The sequence below is a fragment of the Cydia strobilella genome, chromosome 7 (assembly GCF_947568885.1).
Source record: "Cydia strobilella chromosome 7, ilCydStro3.1, whole genome shotgun sequence".
NCBI classification, from domain to species: domain Eukaryota; kingdom Metazoa; phylum Arthropoda; class Insecta; order Lepidoptera; family Tortricidae; genus Cydia; species Cydia strobilella.
In genome coordinates this window covers 627886-647594 of record NC_086047.1, presented here as the reverse complement: position 1 = coordinate 647594, position 19709 = coordinate 627886, and the positions used below count along the sequence as shown (strand labels likewise).

General features: G+C 36.6%; 1 protein-coding gene across 1 annotated transcript; it reads right to left on the bottom strand.

Annotated features, from left to right (window-relative positions):
* Nucleotides 1–2674: 2674 nt before the first annotated feature.
* On the bottom strand, nucleotides 2675–4319 carry LOC134742697 (uncharacterized). The gene is made up of 2 exons (XM_063675888.1): nucleotides 4097–4319; nucleotides 2675–2785 (listed from the first exon to the last, which is right to left on the bottom strand). The coding sequence occupies exons 1-2, from the start codon at nucleotides 4298–4300 to the stop codon at nucleotides 2675–2677; spliced, it is 315 nt and encodes a 104-aa protein (XP_063531958.1). The 5' UTR covers nucleotides 4301–4319.
* Nucleotides 4320–19709: the final 15390 nt, after the last annotated feature.

Below are 19709 nucleotides of genomic sequence, written 5' to 3'. Positions count from 1 at the left end.
TTAACTGTCAACAGATGTTAAAAATACCGACATCCATTTTTAATAAAAATGTTATGCTCGCTTATGGATTACTTGTAATTTATGTTATTACTTACTAAAACTTTGTTTGAGTTTTGAATGATTCACGGTTAGTTTCACTAGACTTATATTGACCGGGATATAGACCGTGATTACCTTTTGTATTATTTATGAGTTCCCGATATTTCGACGCAGTTACATGCATCATGTTCACTGGTGACTGAAGATAGAATTACGGTATTATTCTGTGGGGTAATAGTACCAACGCTCCATTACTTTTTACCCTTCAGAAAAAGCTTGTTCGTATCTTAATAAATAAAACACTTGACGAAATCGAAACCCACAAACCTTATTTTTCTGAACTTGGACTGCTGACCCTTACATCTATGTATATATTAGAAATGTGTAAGTTCGTTCGAAAGTACAGGGAATTCTATATAAAACGAGAGGACCTACCTTTTACACGGCCCATATGTAACAAGAATAGACTAATCCCACCACCTTGTAAACTTAAACTGCTGTCATCAAGCCCTTTAGTAATATCTATTAAAGTATATAATAAACTCCCGGACTCTATAAAAGAAGAAGAAAATGATAATATATATATAAATAAAATTAAACAGTTATTATTAGATAAGTCATATTACAATAAGCGAATTTTTAATGACATATTATAATTCAATAATATCTATAGATTATTTGTTCTTGTTAATATAATACTTAATGTTTTGAATAATAAATGACAAATGACATTGGAATTAAAACTTAAAATTTATGCCACGAAGAGTGTATTTTTGACATTTTAATTCTTATTTTTACATTTGCTTATAATTATTGTATGTTAAAATAATTAATCAAAAATTCTCCTCGCCTTGGAATTGTAAATTATAGTTATAGTATATTGCAGTGCCCAACAGGGTTCACAAAGACCTAGCTTATAAGTTTACCACCTGTACAATTACTTTGTGAATTTGCAATAAAATATTGATTGATAAAATAAAATAAAAGGATAGCGTCGAAATATCGGGAACTTATAAATAACACAAAAGGTAATTACGGTTAATAATAATAATTAATTTTTCGTTCCATTTGGAGTTGAAACTCTAGGTCCATGGGGTCCCAGCGCGCATAAGTTGTTTGCAGAAATCGCGAAGCGTCTGGTTGACGTAACTGGTGACCGAAGAGCTGGCGCCTTTCTCGCACAACGTATCAGCATTGCGATACAGCGGGGAAATGCCGCCAGCATCCTTGGTACAATGCCTCAAGGGCCTATTTTAGATTTAAGCTAGTTATTAATTTCGTTTACGTAGTACCACTGTATATATCTTGTATGTAAATAAATGTTTATAAAAAAATACGGTCTATATCCCGGTCAATATAAGTCTAGTAAAACTTTGTTTGTTTCTCGCTTTAAGTGATTTATAATCTTAGAGAAATAAATAAGGACGCTAATGTCTGATATTATTTCTGAATTAAATAAATGCCTTGACCGGGATTCGAACCCGGGACCTCCTGCTTCATAGGCAGGGTCACTAGGTCACTACCGACCGACTAGGCTAGAAGACAGTCAAATGTAATAGTACATTTCGATGCTAGTACGGAAAGTATGTCATTACTTCACGAGTACCGAGATATCTTGCCACTCGCCTACGGCTCGTGGCAAGACTCGGGACGAGTAAAGTGACATTTCCGCACGTGTATCGAACGACGTTTTTTTAATACAGTTGCGAAAAAATAAGAAAAGCAACAAAAGCAAGCAAGAAATGGAATTCGAAACTTTTATATTATTCATTCTGTGACATCATTACCATTGACAGTATGAAGAGGTGTTTTTCTAGCTTTTATTCGACTAGAATAGATTTTGTTATTATTATTGAACCCACTTCAATGAAAGATTTTTTTTCAAATGCATGTTCTATAAGACAGAAACAGTTGTAAATATTAAAACAATGTACTATTATTACCTAAATATCGTTATTTACGATTATTATTATTTTTATTTACGACGCCTCTTCTTTGACAGGCGCTCCGTTCCATTCAGACAACTTATTAAGAACGGTTTTTCAACATTAAAAAATAAACGTATAATAATACTTATAATGATGAAGAGGTAAGTAATAAAATATGAAATATGCATATTTTTCGTATTCTTACATTAACAGTAGGTTTTTATGTTGATTACGACGTTTAAAGGGAACTAATATTAACACTGATCAATAAGTAGTCATGAATTGGAACAAGGATAAATTTAAAAAATTTGGAAAAGTAATAAGCACTAGTTCGCGAAAACCAACTTTCCGCACGCTAAACAGCCACGAAAAGTAGCACTTTTTGAGCAACTGTATTAAAAAAGATGTTTCTTACCATTTCAAATAATAATATCTCCAGAGTAAATCCAAGATCTTGCAGAAGAGCATGCATTTTCCTGACATGCGTTGGCGGCATATAATGAACATCATGAATCTCAATAAAACTGTCAAAAAAGTCGTTTATCTGACTGGCACCATAACCTCGGCTGTTGCTAAAACAATTATTAATTATTTCTGTACGGTAGCACTATTATTTATTCTGTAGTAATGTGCTAATTATCGCACTAGTGTGGTAAAGTAGCACCATAACGTACTGTAAAATATTATTTTGTTAAAGTATTATACACCTACAATATACGAGATACGTTCCCCGCTTTAGGTCCATACAGTGGCATTGGGTCGCATATCATGAATGATGGAAAGGGAATCTGGTCAGTTCCGTAGTAGGTGGACTCCACCTATAAAATAAAACGAAACGTACCGTTCTTACGGGGATTTCTCCATACAAACGTAGTTCCCATTTTCCCTTCTAGATATTGTCATTTTGGAAAATATTGTTACGCAATTTTTCGATCTTTTATAAAAGTTACGAGCGAAAAACAAATTCCTAACCTAACTGAAAATCATTAAAAAGTCGAAAAAAACTAATAAAAGGACATAGCTGTGGTTACTCCATAATCCATATCCAATTGTGTAAATTATTTCATCTAATGTTAATATCCAGAGAGAAAAATAGGGACTACATTTGTATGAAAAGGCGTTGTCGCGCATTCGTCCACTTTCGTCTTAATTTAAATAAGATTTTTGTTAAAAATTTAATTTTTTATGCAAGCTCGAATCGCCCACTGTACTTTTCTTTCAACAGTCAACTAATACTTAATACAATTCTAACAAAGCCAAACACAATGAGGTTGCGTTATGCTATCGTTCTACGTAACAACATTACCATCCTCACCACTTAGATGGTTGGCAGTCCTCAACTGTGCGTCCAGAAACTTCCAGCCTCGCACAGCTAAACTGCGGAATGAACTGCCGCCTTCAAACTTTCAAGAAAAGAGCGTACTCCCATCTTAAAGGCTGGCAACGCACTCACAACCCCTCTGGTGTTGCGGGTGTCCATGGGCGGCGGTGATCGCTTACCATCAGGTAATCCGTCAGCTCGTTTGCCTCCTATAACATTTTTTTTTATCATAGTTGGTGGTCATAGGCCACCTCCGGTATCCATTATGAGATCAGCTCAATGGTACCATAATATTACATTATCACCCAACTTACGTATGTAAGTGAAGTTTCAGCTCAATCTTATAATGGGAATTGGGTCTAATCTAGCGTGCAAGATATGACACTAACAAACATTGCAAGCTAAATAAAAGCTTCTACAATACAATAGTTATTTGTGCAACAAGAGAGGAAAGTTGGTTTTTCTTGCGAGTGTCTATTTTGAGTCCCGAGAAAGCGAAAGATATTATAATTGAAGTTAGAATTTAATTATTAATAATTAAGAATTAAAATCTAAGTTAGAATCTTGAGCGTAGCGAGGGACTCAAAAACACGAGATGTAAAATAACTTTGCTCTCGTGTTGCACACATAATTTTTCACCTCAGTAGTGAGAACATATTAAAGATAAAAATGTATTTCGAATTACACAGAATAAAAATAAAAAGTAAGAAGTGGCAGTTCAGGGCCTTCACTAAATTAAAAAGCTACTTTGTTTCACTCCCTGGAGCGAGAAAAGTCGCACTTTCGTCACTCCCGGGAAAATATTTACCACAGTGACGGTGGGGTCGGAGCTATACTTCTGATAGATCATGTGCCCAAGCACGCCCCACAGCGTAAAGCCAGCCACAATTATGAGGCTCCACAGCACGACAGTGCCTTTTCCTTTCTTCAGGTAATACGCCCCATGGAGCGTACAGTGGTCGCAAAACGCGTTCAGCTTTTTTGAAAGCGTCTGGTGGAGACGTGAACGCATTGTGAGCTGAAATAAAACATGAGTTTTTATTTATTTATTATAAACTGATGGAAAGTGAAGACAAGGCCTAAGATGGAGCTCACCTGTTCAGTAACAGCCTATTCACTCTTGTTTTAAAGAGACCGAGGTCATATTGATCAGGGAATACAGATGGCGGGAGCGCATTCCATTCATTAGCCGTCCGTACCAAAAAGGAGGAGGTAAAACGTTTCGTCCGAACAAATGAAATGTGGACCACGAACGGGTGCATTCGCTCCCCGCGCCTGGATGTCCGATGATGGAAAGGGGAAGGTGGGATCAAGTCGTGCAGTTCCTATGCGCACTCCCCGGAATGTATCCGATAGAACACCGATAGGCAAGCGACTCGACGGCGATGCTCCTGCTCCGGCTCTGTATCCTTCCATCCTTGACTTTACAGTTAGGGGAAAAAAGCAATAAAATATTGATAGCGCTTAGTCTGAGGGTGATGAAAATTGAACGGAGGTCGATTCTAAATAAATATTTGGGGATCTTACACAGTTTAACCTAACCCCAAACTAAGAGACTTCTAATCTTCTAGTACCGTGGGAATGTAAATCGCAGCCAAATAACACTAGACCCTACTCATAGTGTTGTGTTCCTGTCGGTGAGTAAGGTTGCCAGAGAGCTCAACGAAGGTCCGGTGGTAGGGTCGGCAAAGCGATTGTAACTCCTCTGGAGTTGCAGGCGTACATAGGCTACGGACACTGCTTAACATCAGGCTGGCCGTATGCTTGTTTGCCACCGACGTAGTATTAAAAAAACTGCCGAATCCTACACCGGAATAGGTGACGCTACAGAAAATTGTGTCGCCTAGATGATTTTTATTTAGCTATTAAGATTTTTATTATTGTAACTTATTTTTATTATTTTATGTATGTTAGTGTGTCTTAGTTGCTTGAAAATTAAAGATATTTAATTTAATTTAAGCAAAGCTTGTACTATGGGTAAGTACTAAGTAGGCACTAGATGAGTACTTATATACATGCTTACATAGATAAATACATACGTAGATACATAGACCCTGGGCCGTGGGGTTCTGGGGCTCTGAGTCTCTTTGGAGACCTTTCTGCCGGAGAACCGGCAGTTACCTCGCTCAACTCAACGCATCAGTCTGGCAGTTCAGCGGGGTAACGCAGCCAGCATCTTCGGGACCTTGCCGCAGGGGCCTTTTATAGATTTAGTTTGGTTTAGTTTTATTTTTATTTAGATTTATTGTAATATTTTTTATTTATTTATTGTTTTTGTACCTTATTTATTCGTGTTAAACACAAACAAATACCCGAATCGATTTAAACTGTTGTGAGACATACTAATATTAAATATTTTTACGGTTTAGACTTACAAATCAACAAATACCTTTACCTGGATTCGAACCCGGGACCTTCTGCTTCGCAGGCAGTCACTACCGACCAGGCTAGGAGGCTATTAAAGATTTTGAACTGGTTTTGATACGACCTTGACGCTCGTCTCGGTAATTGGCGTGCATCACGCACGATTTTCACTTCATTTCACATCAATCAATTAATCAATCAATCTTTAATGTCAAAAACACATGTCAAAATTTACAATACAAATAAAATTAAAAAATACACAACACCCTGAATTATATAACAAAATCACACATTAAGAAATAAAATATAGTAATATATGCTGATAACCAATTATGTGGATTGCTCGGGTGCAGCCCTACGATTGGTGTCGATGGTCACACTACGTGTGGCGCGTCCCGAACTGTCAAACGAGGATCGCTCGCCATTGCGGCGTCGGAGTGTGATTTACCTAAGCTATGCCTGTTTTCCGTGGTTTTATGTATTAAATCCTTTATTTAATGATGTATGGTGATTTCTCCTCTAATAATATAAATGTCAAAAATCTAAATGTCAAAAAAACATTAAAAATCCAAAATACAAAAATGTCAATAAAATAATACTATGTGAATTATTTTATGTTAAATTTACTATAAAATTCTTGCACATTATCAGTGTGAGCGTTCTTCGAGGTCGTATCAAAACCGTAAAAAGTTGTTACCTCCGAACCGGACTCCTGTCACCTTGCCGCTAACTTTTTTTTTCATGAACCAAGTTGTATTCAAGACACGGCTACTTTAGTTCAAATACTACGTGACCGGATAGTAAAAAACTTGGTCATATGTGCCTTATGACCAAGTAGTAGTAGTAAATGACTTTATTGTACAAAAAAAAATTGTTAACATGAAATTAATATAAATTTAGGTACAAAGGCGAACTTATAGAACGTACAATAATATTTAAAAAGGAAAACTACAATATTAACGTTTACGAATAATTAAAATACATCAATAGCATTATACAATAAAATAAATATGTACGAGCATACATAAATATATACTACTAAATAAATATTAAATATATATATCAAGTGCAAAAAAAAAAACAAAAAAAAAAAATTAGCACTCAACCAAATCACACTTCGTGGGAAAGCAAAAGCCAAGTGCTTCTAATGTAACAAATATTTTGTGCAATAAAGTTTAAATAAACAAATAAATAATGTTTCGTAAAAGTATTGAAAAAAAAAGATGCCTTACAATGTAAATGATTTTTTCATTATAGATTTCTTTACAAATTGGTAATTTTATATTATACAGCACTTGCCTTATTTTTTCTTATTATGTAAAATTAGGCTTAAAAGCAAAATATGGCAAATGAAAACATTGTAAATAGTACAAATACATAGCTAGGTAATATAGATTTAAGTAAACAAATATTGTACGCCTTAAGGCAAATTATAGTGATTCCACTAAAATACATGTCATGTAATCCACCTTTCTGTAACAACCGATAATTATGCAATAAATGATTATCTTATCTTATCTTATCTTATCTTATCTTATCTTATCTTATCTTAACTTATCTTATCTTATCTAAAGAAAGTCTTACAAACGAAAGCTACCTTTGGCGATGGCACCGCCGAGTAGGTACCACATGAATCCTTTCGTGTAAATAACACCTACTGAAATAAAGATTGTTGTTTAAAGTGCACAGTTTTTAAGTATTTTAATGAATGCTTTGGTAAATAATGAACGAATGAAATTAGTACAAATGAAAAAGCTTTCAATAAAATCCATTAAAAGCTAATTAAGATAACAAAAACCGGCCAAGTGCGAGTCGGACTCGCGTTCCAAGGGTTCCGTATATTACACAATTTAAACAATCTATTTTTTATGTTAAACGTGAGTGAAATGTCTTTAAAAAACCCGTAGGGGTCCGATCAAAAACTAAGTAATTAAGTCCGACTCACGCTTGACTGCAATTTCTAAAAGGTTTTCCTGTAATCTATAGGTAAAGATCTATTTTGTCAATTTTTTTCAAAATTTTAGACCCAGTAGTTTCGGAGATAAAGGGGGGGAATGGTCATTTTTTGCCTAATTTCATGAATAACTTCTAAATTATTTATCCTAAAATTATAAAAAAAATATATTTGAGATTTTCACAACGAGCTCTTTCATTTGATATGTAACACGATATAGTTTGAAAAACTTTATTTTTTAATTTTTCTCATTTGCCCCCCAAAAGTGGCCCCCATGTTTAAAATTCATTTGTTTACGTTACATGTCCGTCTTTGGGTCACAAACTTACATATGTAGTATACCAAATGTCAACTTAATTGGTCCAGTAGTTTCGGAGAAAATAGGAATCAGAATCAGAATCATCAGAATCATCGCATTTATTCGTGATAAACTATGACATACAAAAGTATAAAAGAACAAAGAAATATAAACATAAAAATAAATAGTTTACCACGAAATGGTCCCGCCTCAGCATAATGCTAACCCAAAAGTCAGCGCTGATCTTCCGGCGAAACCATTTTGAGGGCCACGAACGAACGCAGCTCTGCTGTACGACACGGCCCTATTTTAAAACACAGAACGCGACTTTGCGGCGGCGAATGGGCGGCGATCAGCGCCATCTAATCTGCCGGTGAGATGTCATGATGACATAGAGGGCCATGTCGTACATGTGCTGATTAATGTATTATTTATATAAAAAAATAATATATAACACTAGTATTTGGTACAAGCAAAAGAAAATCAACGTGATTACATAACAAAAACTAAAAATACAATCTTACAATATAAAATAGTGGATGTGTTTACTTTGCCAAAGTGAAAGTTCGTACATACGAAATAGGCTGTGACAAACGGACAGACAGACGCACGAGTGATCCTATAAGGGTTCCGTTTTTTCCTTTTGAGGTACGGAACCCTAAAAATAAACCACTAAATGGGTTTTTGTGAGTCTTAATGGAATTAAGTTTTTTTGTTTAAGTACTTCAAGTAGCTTTTCTACTAATTACCAAAGATACGTAGCTTAGAAAGTTTGATTTACGAAAAAAAAATAGATACACATGAAATAAAGATTAGTTAGACGGTACCAATAGACGGTGATTTGGGGCAAATTTTCTATTTATAGTTTATTTTTAAGTTTAGTTTTTAATTTAGTTTGTAATTTTGATTTTAATTATTTTTAGAAATACCTACTAATATACATATAAGACTGTTTGTTTCTTAATAAATAATTTAAGATTAGTTTGACTACTGTTAGAAGTATTAGAACAATTTTAATAACAAAACTTCCGTGAGACACAGACATATTAAACCTCCTCTTCTCCGTGAAACATATCGAGCGTTTTTCGACTTAAAATACGTGAGTGACCCGTTATTAATATATTTAGTATTAGAACAAATTAAATTATTTACATATATTTTAATTTGTTTTTATTTTAAGTAGAAACACTACTATACAAATTATAAACTGAAAAAATGTCATATACTAAGAAAAAGTGACCAAGGCCTCCAGTACCCCAGGCTGGAATCAAACCAGCGTCCTCTGCTATCGCGGCAGGGGCCTGTGCCATTTACATTCGGCACACGCACGGCACGCTGGTTCGATTCCAGCCTGGGGTACTGGAGGCCTTGGTCACTTTTTCTTAGTATTATGACATTTCAGTTTATTAGTTTGACTGTCAATATTTTTAGGGTTCCGTACCCAAAGGGTAAAAACGGGACCCTATTACTAAGACTCCGCTGTCCGTCTGTCTGTCCGTCTGTCACCAGGCTGTATCTCGTGATCTGTGATAGCTAGACAGCTGAAATTTTCACAGATGATGTATTTTGGTTGCCGCTATAACAATAAATACTAAAAACAGAATAAAATAGAGATTTAAGTGGGGCTCCCATACAACAAACGTGATTTTTGACCGAAGTTAAGCAACGTCGGGCGAGGTCAGTATTGTGACCGTTTTTATACCTAGTTAATGGTACGGAACCCTTCGTGTGTGAGTCCGACTCGCACTTGGCCGGTTTTTTAATTTTGTTTAAAAATAGGGGAATTAGAACGGTATATTTTCTATTTTAATTTCTGATACCTTATTTCATAAAAAGGAATTTATTTTCATTCCCAGTCACGATCCTGAAAAGTCAGACGGCATCAGTTTTAATCAGCATTCAAATTTACTTCCTAATTCATTAATAGTAGGGTTTTATTCATAATACTACTTCAAGTGACGCAAATTTATGTCAAGACTGTAAAGTACACTGGACTGTAGTGTACGTTCGTTATTATTACAAAGATTAAATAATTTCACGGTTAAGACTCCGGACATCCGGAACACCACGCTGCGCTCTAAAACTCAAATAATAAATGTAGCTCGGAAAGCGTCCAAGTCAAAGTGGGACTGGGCTGGTCATGTCTGCCGCATGCCGAATGACATGTGGGCCAAAATAACCACAGAATGGGTGCCCCAAGAGTCAAACCGGGGATCCGGCAGACCTCGTCGGCGATGGCGGGATAACTTGGACTCCTTTTTGAGTGACTGGCCAGATATAGCTCAAAACCGGGAGGAGTGGAAGAAGAGGGGGGAGGCCTTTGCCCAGCAGTGAGACACAGTGGGCTCGTAATAATAAATAATTAGACTCACTTGTTTTAGTCACTCGCGCGACATGTTTCGGAGAGCCTAGGTCTCCTTTCTCAAGCACTAATAGTGCGAGCAGCGTTCACGACGACCGTGTATTGCGTACTGAAGGAGGAAAGGAGACCTAGGCACTCCGAAACATGTCGCGCGAGTGACTAAAACAAGTGAGTCTACACCGTGAAATTATTTAATGTTAGTATGTCTCACAAGTCTCACAACAGTTTAAATTCGATTATTACAAAACTTAAAAAAAGATTATAGTACAAACTTTATACTACGAGCTACGGTGAGAAATGTCAAAAACGAGTATCCTCGCTGTGTCTTCATTACATGCCAAAATTAAAATTGTTTACAACTGTGGAACAATTTAAATTACTTTATTAAATATTCGCCACTGTCACTGGCGGGGTGGCCTAGTTAGTCAGGACGTTAGCTGTGTAAGAGGGCGCGTAGCCAACGTGCCAATCTTTAACGCTCCATAGTGTATCGTAGTCATCTCTCTCTATCACTCTTCTACACTAGTGCGACAGTGACAGTTGTGTTTCGTTCGCTACGGAGCGTTAACGATTTCACGTTGGCTACGCACCCTGAAAACTCCGGTTCGGCCTTGGCCACTGGAGGGCTTGGTCACTTTTTCTTTAGTATATGACGTCTATGTCACTTCATAATTTATATACTACTACTTAAAAACGCAATTCAAAATATTTAATAAATAAGGTTTAATTTATTCCCTAGTTGTATAGAAAGCAGCAGCATCTCGCTATATCGTACGGAATTATATTCATATTATTCATAATTATATATTTATTGATAAAATAAATTACACGTCCAGAGTACATAAAATAAAATTACAAAAGTAAACATCGTTTAAACATAAAAACAAATCATAGCATACATATATCTTAAAGCGAAAACGGAAATACAATAATATATCATGTCAGTCGTAATTATAAATTCAAATAATTCTAAATTTGGTATACACCGTGTTTTTTTTTTATTTTCGTTAAATTCGACACGTTGCTTGGTACATTAATAGAAGCTACCTGGTATATCATATCGCTTTTTGTAAAATTCGAAAAAAAATATTTTTTTCCTTCTTCATACAAAATAAATGAATATTGCATTGTAAAAGGTCCTTTAGAGTTACGTAAAAGTTAGTGTGACACGTAATGAAAGAAAAGTAGGTAATGTCGGAATTGTCAAACTAACTCACCTCAGTAACCTTCTTGTAGTGAATAGCTATCAATGGAAAACTCTTTACTGACGAAACTTAAAAAATAAATATAATTTGAAGGCAATGAAGAATCTTTTACACAGGCTCAGCAATTAAATTTATTTATTGAATATCTCAAAAACTGTAAGAGTTAAAATACTAGTTTCTTAGAGAATTTAACTTTATTTAACCTGAAGAATCTCCCCTTAAAATTAACGGAAATAAAAAAAAACACGGTGTATAGTATATGGCTTTAATTTCAACTCTATACCTCCACGCGTTCCCAAGATAAAGGGTTTTGACAGACAGACGGACGGACAACAAAGTGATCCTATGGGTTCCGTTTTTTCCACTAGTGAGTGGAATTATGTATCTGCTTGGACCTTATAGAAGGTCCAAGCAGGTATTGTTCAAAGGCGCCTAGAATTTCAAAGATTGCATGTACCTAGAGTACCTACTTGAGAATTTGTGACGGGTACCGACGTGACCGGGTGGCCTAGTGGTCAGGGCGATAGCCGCTTAAGCTTCAGACGCCGATTCAATTCCTGCCTCGACCCTCGACCACTCATTAGTGGAAAAAACGGAACCCATAGGATCACTTTGTTGTCCGTCCGTCTGTCTGTCAAAACCCTTTATCTTGGGAACGCGTGGAGGTATAGAGTTGAAATTAAAGCCATATACTATACCTTAGGTCTATAGTCCCTTAAGCTGTGACAAAATGAAACTTCTAAGAACGTAAAAAAAGGATACTCTCAAGGGAATCAAAATGAATAGGGTACTTCCCGTTGTCCTAGAAATATGAAATTTAGCAAGTAATTTCGTCTTACACTATAAGCACAGGAAAAAATCTGTAAACTATACAGAAAAATATAACAAAAAATAAAAAATACGTTAAATTTTTACAGAACCCGACGTGTGCGAGTCCGACTCGCACTTGGCCGGTTTTTTAAAAGTATTTAAATACTAGTATTAATGATATATTTCAGTTCAAACTTGTTTACCAAAAAGTACGTCTACATTAAATATACACAGCATGAAAAATAATAAAACATTTCTTACTCCTTGTACAAAACCAAAAAAATTCGGGTCGCCGCGCGAGAATATGAAAAATCCGTTTGGCATGGACCTTCGCATAAAACCTTATTATGCAGCATTCTTCACGCTCCACGAAAATACGCTTTGCTTTTTATGCTACGAAGATCCACAATATTGCTGTCTTAGAACTACAAATAAACCGAAGTATTCCTACTTCAGTTGTATAAATATATTTCTTGATTGCATATATAACGGGGGCGAATTGTTTCGGATTAATCCCTGCCGCTTCTTTCCACTATCGCTCTACGCGACTACATTCACAACAGTCTTAAGTAGTCTTAACCACTTAGATATACCTCAACTGTGCCTTTGTTTTTATGATACGACCTTCAAACCTTCAAGAAAAGGTGTCCACGGGCGACGGTACTTAATTGTAATCAGGCGACTCGTCTGCTCGTTTGACTGCTTTATCATAAAAAAAAAATACTTTTCCTTAAGTTCTAAGTACAATCGGGGACATTGCCGGTGAACCACTTCAGAACATTATACCTCGATCCTTACGAGCGAGCTAAACTCTGCCATAGAGATAACCAATTACGATATTTAAGATTCTTTATCTTAATGATGAAAAGGGTAAAAACAGGTAATGAGACAAACAATAGGTAGTAAGGACAGTTTACTAGTTGTTGTTGTTCAGGCCAAGCTTCGCCTCCCCATAAAGATAATTAGAATGCTTTTTGGAATCCTTACCTTAGTTTGCAAATGCTGGCCATCACAAAGACAATGGACGACAAGCAACTACCTGAGCTAACTTTTTTTTTCAACACCCACATTTTTAAGTGCCATGTCATTTTATGATATCGCCTGACCGTCTGCAAGACGTTTAAACGATTTTTGCCCTTAAGGTGGTTCACCGGGAATGTCCGCGATTGTACCTATCGTTTCTAAAGTTCATCTAACCGGTTAATGTCCCCGAAAAAAGCATCCACTTTACGCGTCATGAAATACAACGAGTGTCTAACAAGACTGTAAAATACGCACGTTTAACCTCGCTTTCAATTCGCGCCCCCGAGACGAACTTATTCCATCGTTTAGCCAAACGCAAAGAGACCTTACGACATTGAAATAGCTTGTATAGCGTTAGCAGGCCACCGTTTGTATTGTAAATAAGCTGTTTATTTGCTGTAGACCAATAAAGGAAGTTTTAAAGTCGGATGCAGCCCTCGCAACTAACTAATGGAAAGTAAATTCAGAGAAATCGGAGGCTTGCAGTATAGGTACGGGTAGAGGTCAAATGAACTTAATTACTAGTTTACTGCCGTTGACTTGGCTTATAGTTCATCTCTAATGGAAATAAGTAAGCTTAGTGCTCACTCCATTCATGTACAAACAACCATTTAGGCATAATAGGTGTAATAAGGTAGTTATATAAGTTTTAATTTACTTTTGCGAAAATGTATTTATCATAAAATTTAAGTTTTTAAAACTTTTTAATAAGTAATAAGCTTTACCATACCTCTAATACAACTTGTTTTTAATAAGTACCTAAGGATAGCCTTGAATCAAGCGATCTAAGCTTAGATACCTACTTATTTATCTAAAATATATTTTAACATTCAAAAAAGTGCCCTAAAACAGTATTACACAACCCTCGTAGAACTTTTAATTGGGAGCGCGGAGAATTTGCATTTACCTACATAAGGTTGTTTAGTTAGAAACTGCCAAGTAGGCATTGAAATTAGAAATAGGTGTTGGTAAGCCAATTAAAACTTTTTTTTACCACTTTTTTGACCTCTCCCTTGAGTAGGGAACTATGAAAGTACCTATGAGGCTGACATGTTCACCTAGTGTCCAAAGCTACCACTGTATATATCTTGTATGTAAATAAAGAGATTTTACAACATTAATATATATTTTTACTTACATTAATTAAAACTAGTAAGAAATCCCTGAATATATATATATACATAATAAATTTTGGAAAAGGTTACACTTCCGGCAGGATTTGAACCCGCAACCTCCGCAATCCGTGCGTTGCTCTTAACCAATTGAGCTACGAAAGCCTACCAGAACGACAGATTGACGCCACCCCAAAGGCGTGTATACATAAGGGAAGGAATGGAAAGATTTGCAAGTTCTGGTAGGCTTCCGTAGCTCAATTGGTTAAGAGCAACGCACGGATTGCGGAGGTTGCGGGTTCAAATCCTGCCGGAAGTGTAACTTTTTCCATTTTTCCTTTAATATAAAATTTGGAGTATCGCTCGCAGACGTTTCTGCATGTTAAAAAAATTATTTTAGTATGGGTTAGCACATTGTTACTGGTGAATTCTCAATGCAACTTGAGACTCCGGTGCCGTTAAAAAGATGTAATCGTCTTACGGAAGATGTCGCTTGACGCCACCCCAAAGGCGTGTATACATAAGGGAAGGAATGGAAAGATTTGCAAGTTCTGGTAGGCTTCCGTAGCTCAATTGGTTAAGAGCAACGCACGGATTGCGGAGGTTGCGGGTTCAAATCCTGCCGGAAGTGTAACTTTTTCCATTTTTTTTTTCTTTAATATAAAATTTGGAGTATCGCTCGCAGACGTTTCTGCATGTTAAAAAAATTGATAATAATTTTTTTTCAGTACAGTATACCGAAAACAGCATTTTATTTTTATTACACACTTTTATTTAGCTTCACTGCGAAACTGTAGTACCAGCAAACTCGACCTCGACCCAAAATGACCTCGACGCGTAGGTAACGCAGGTAATAGATCTCGCCGGCTCTTCCACTAGCACCGGCGCCACGCCATTTTTCTGCATTGCAACGGTCGCGCATTTCAGTGATGCCGACGCCACTCCATTTTTTGTCTACGATGCAATTGTCGGGCGCTCCAGATTCGCGCGCCCAACACCCTCACCGCGAGGTGACGCCGAGCCCTGAGAGCATCGCTTCACCCACTCCGTCGAGTGGTATAAAAGGTCGCTGGGTCACGAACCAAATAAGTTGACTACCGGGTCAGCTCCAAGCTATCACCTTGCTCTAGGGACGATAGTCACGATCACACATTGTGTAAACCCTGTATGGTGTTAATTCCGATCGCTAGGCTATCTACTTAGACAACGGTGCTAAAGCTAACTCCTTAATTAGTACAAACTACACCGTCCCGACCACACATTGCGTAAACCCTCCATCCTCCATGGTGGCAATCCGGGTCATATGTAGTGTACCTACATATGTTCATTTACTTTGTTAGGCGACCGATCGTCGTATCGTATCGTAGTTAGGAAGGAGCCCTTATTTGCGACTGTTTCCACCTCGCAGTCTGTCACATCGCTAAATATCTCGAGAACTACTAAGATAATTGAACCTCGGTACGCGAGTTAAACGAACTTACACAACCTTTTTTAGGGTTCCGTACTCAAAGGGTAAAAACGGGACCTTATAACTAAGATTCCGCTGTCTGTCCGTCTGTCTCCCAGCGTCCTCTGCTATCGCGGCAGGGGTTTGTGCCATTTACATTCGGCACACGCACGGCACGCTGGTTCGATTCCAGCCTAGGGCACTGGAGGCCTTGGTCACTTTTTCTTAGTATATGACATTTATTTCAGTTTATTAGTTTGACTGTCAATATTTTTAGGGTTCCGTACCCAAAGGGTAAAAACGGGACCCTATTACTAAGACTCCGCTGTCCGTCTGTCTGTCCGTCTGTCACCAGGCTGTATCTCATGAACCGTGATAGCTAGACAGTTGAAATTTTCACAGATGTTATATTTCTGTTGCCGCTATAACCACAAATACTTAAAACAGAATAAAATAAATATTTAAGTGGGGCTCCCACACAACAAACGTGATTTTTTTTGCCGTTTTTTGCGTACGGAACCCTTCGTGCGCGAGTCCGACTCGCACTTGGTCAGTTTTTTTATTTAATTGTGAGATTTGTGAGGAATCAAATTTCAACATCAGTTTTTTTTTGTGATATTTTTTTCTTATGATATAGAGGCAAACGAGCAGACAAATCCGTCGCCCCCAGTAAGGATATAAGTGTATTGTCGGCCTTTAAGATGGGGATAAAATCTTTTCTTAAAGGTTTGAGTCGTATCGGTCCGGAAATACCACAGTTCATTCCACAGTTTAGCTGTGCGAGGCAGGAATTTTCTGGAGAAACGCACAGTTGAGGACTGCTAACCATTTAAGTAGTGCAGATGGAAATGTTGTCTCGTAAAGCAATGGCAATTGCAAGGAGATATAGCGAAAACATTTTCAGCGCCAAGCGTGTTCAGTTGATCTCAGACAGCGACGAAAAGCGGGCGTGTTCGCAGTTTCGTCAACTTTGCTTTCGTTCTATGCCCGCGAACGTGAGTGACTTGTGGTGTGAAATTGCACTTATGTTTCTAAAAAGTGCTTAGACGTTATTGTAAATAAATTGATTGCAGGTTTATTGATTGCAATTTGCGATACGCAATGCAGTTGTTGGTTGCAGTAAACTAAATTTTAGAAGTTTATAATTATTGACTATTAGGGGATAGGCTACTAAAATACTAACTCTAGCTAAAACTTGATTATTTGCTTCATTTAATTAATTAAACATTTAATTTTTATTTAAAAATTTATTGGCATATAACGCAAATACTCTTGAATTCTACAACTTTGTTAATAAAAATAAGGCCCTGTTTTAAGAAATCATGATAAAACAAACAGAAATTACGTTTAAAACGTATTCACGTGCAGATTTTTCTCGCTTTTAACTTTTTAATCACACTATGTTATTAACATAATAAACCGCTCAGCTTATATGCCAAAATGTATTAAGAGTCACGTATAGGTAAACAATGGAGCTAATTTAGAAATCAGAAATCATCTCAATTTAGCTAGCATAGTTGGGTGATCAAAATAATTGCAAGTTTGGCAGTACTACAGGGCGAAAATTTCATCCACCGTTCAAACTGCGTAGTGACTTTATAGGTCATACCGAGAAACTTTTATTATGGGACCAATGACCAAATCGCGAAAAATTTGTTGGCTGTCCCATAGCAATCAGCAGCATCACATCAGCCGGAATGTATGATGCAGCCAATAGTACATTTCGATGCTAGTGCGGAAAGTATGTCATTACACCACGAGTACCGAGATATCTTGCCACGAGCCGTAGGCGAGTGGCAAGACTCGGGACGAGTAAAGAATGACATATCCGCACGTGTATCGAACGACGTTTTTTAATACAGTTGCGAAAAAATAAGAAAAGCAACAAGTAAGGAATGGAATTCGAAACTTTTATATTATTAATTCTGTGACATCATTGACATTGACATTATGATGAGGTGTTTTTCTAGCTTTTATTCGACTAGAATAGATTTTGTTATTATTATTGAACCCACTTCAATGAAAGTTTTTTTTTCAAATGAAATGTTCTATAAGACAGAAACAATTGTAAATATTAAAACATTATATTATTATTACCTAAATATCGTTAAAAACAATATCGAATGTTGCCTTTGAAAACTTAAAACATTCTTGCAATAAGAAAATACGCCTCTTCTTTGACAGGCGTTCCGTTCCATTCAGACAACGGTTTTTCAACAATAAAAAATAAACGTGTTATAATACTTATAATGATGAAGAGGTAAGTAATAAAATATGAAATATGCATATTTTTCGTATTCTTACATTAACAGTAGGTTTTTATGTTGATTACGACGTTTAAAGGATCAATAAGTAGTCATGAATTGGAACAAGTAAAAATTTAAAAAAATTGGAAAAGTAAAAAGCACTAGTTTGCGAAAACCAACTTTCCGCACGCTAAACAGCCACGAAAAGTAGCACTTTTTGAGCAACTGTATTAATTTTTTTTTTTTGCAATTTCGGCAGTGGTCCCATAATAAAAGTTGTTCAGTATGACCTATAAAGTCACTACGTAGAGTATGAACGGTAGTTAAAATTTCAGCCTGTATCTCGGTAATTGGTAATATTTATTCAGGACATTATCACATAAATACTATATCTTCGTATTTAAACTTTCGTAGTCTAGTACCCACAACACTTAAGCCTTATTGAGCTAGTCTAGTACCCACAACACTTAAGCCTTATTGAGCTAGTCTAGTACCCACAACACTTAAGCCTTATTGAGCTAGTCTAGTACCCACAACACTTAAGCCTTATTGAGCTAGTCTAGTACCCACAACACTTAAGCCTTATTGAGCTAGTCTAGTACCCACAACACTTAAGCCTTATTGAGCTAGTTTAGTACCCACAACACTTAAGCCTTATTGAGCTAGTCTAGTACCCACAACACTTAAGCCTTATTGAGCTAGTCACCACAACACTTAAGCCTTACTGAGCTTACTTTGGGGCTAGGTCGATCTGTGTAAAATGGTTCTATTAATATTAAGGTCATGTGGGGTAAGACAAATAAAGTTTATTTTGCTCGGGGCAAGAGAAACAGTATGAGGATTCCCTAGAAGTGTTTGTCTTTCCCCAGTGTTTATCTTACCCCATCTAACCTTAACTTATTTATTTTATTGCACAGCTAGTCTAGTTAAATAAAATTTCATTTCATGGTTTTACGGTTTTGCCTGTTTTTGTAGAAGTAGAAAAGAAAGCAGTGTAAACGAAAAGATTGTACGTTTTATTTTATCCAGCTGAAACTTCTTTATCTTTATCTTTGGCCATACGAGTTCACACACATGTACGTTTTTTTATTTGTTAACCTAATTTAGTGTCCCACTTCTGGGCAAAAGCGCCCCCTTTCCTCCACTCAACCCTGTCGCTTGTACTTTCCCGCCAATCCGAATAAAATGCGTCCAAGCCGTCGCGCCATCTCTTTTTCGGGCTGTTTTGTATATTTTATTTAAATGATATACATTTTAATTCTTAATGATATTTTGTAAAAGATTCTAATATTCTCAATATTTTTGTCTACGTATTTTGTGCCAACCTGTATGTTACATACATATAATATAAACAATACCAATTCAGGCACACCTAAGTATGAATCTTATGATGAATTAATCGTTTAACTGACAGGTATTGTGTAAGCGCTTTGATGGAGTTTGTGATTTGGTTAATGAGGGCTAACGCGTATGAATTCGCCGCTAGGGGCGCTAGTGTAGATGGTGGTCTTTTCCATAGTTCGAAATGTCAAATGTCACTTGTCACTTCAATGACTGACAGCTGTTCTTTAGTCTTTTGGACCACCATCGGGGACTTCCG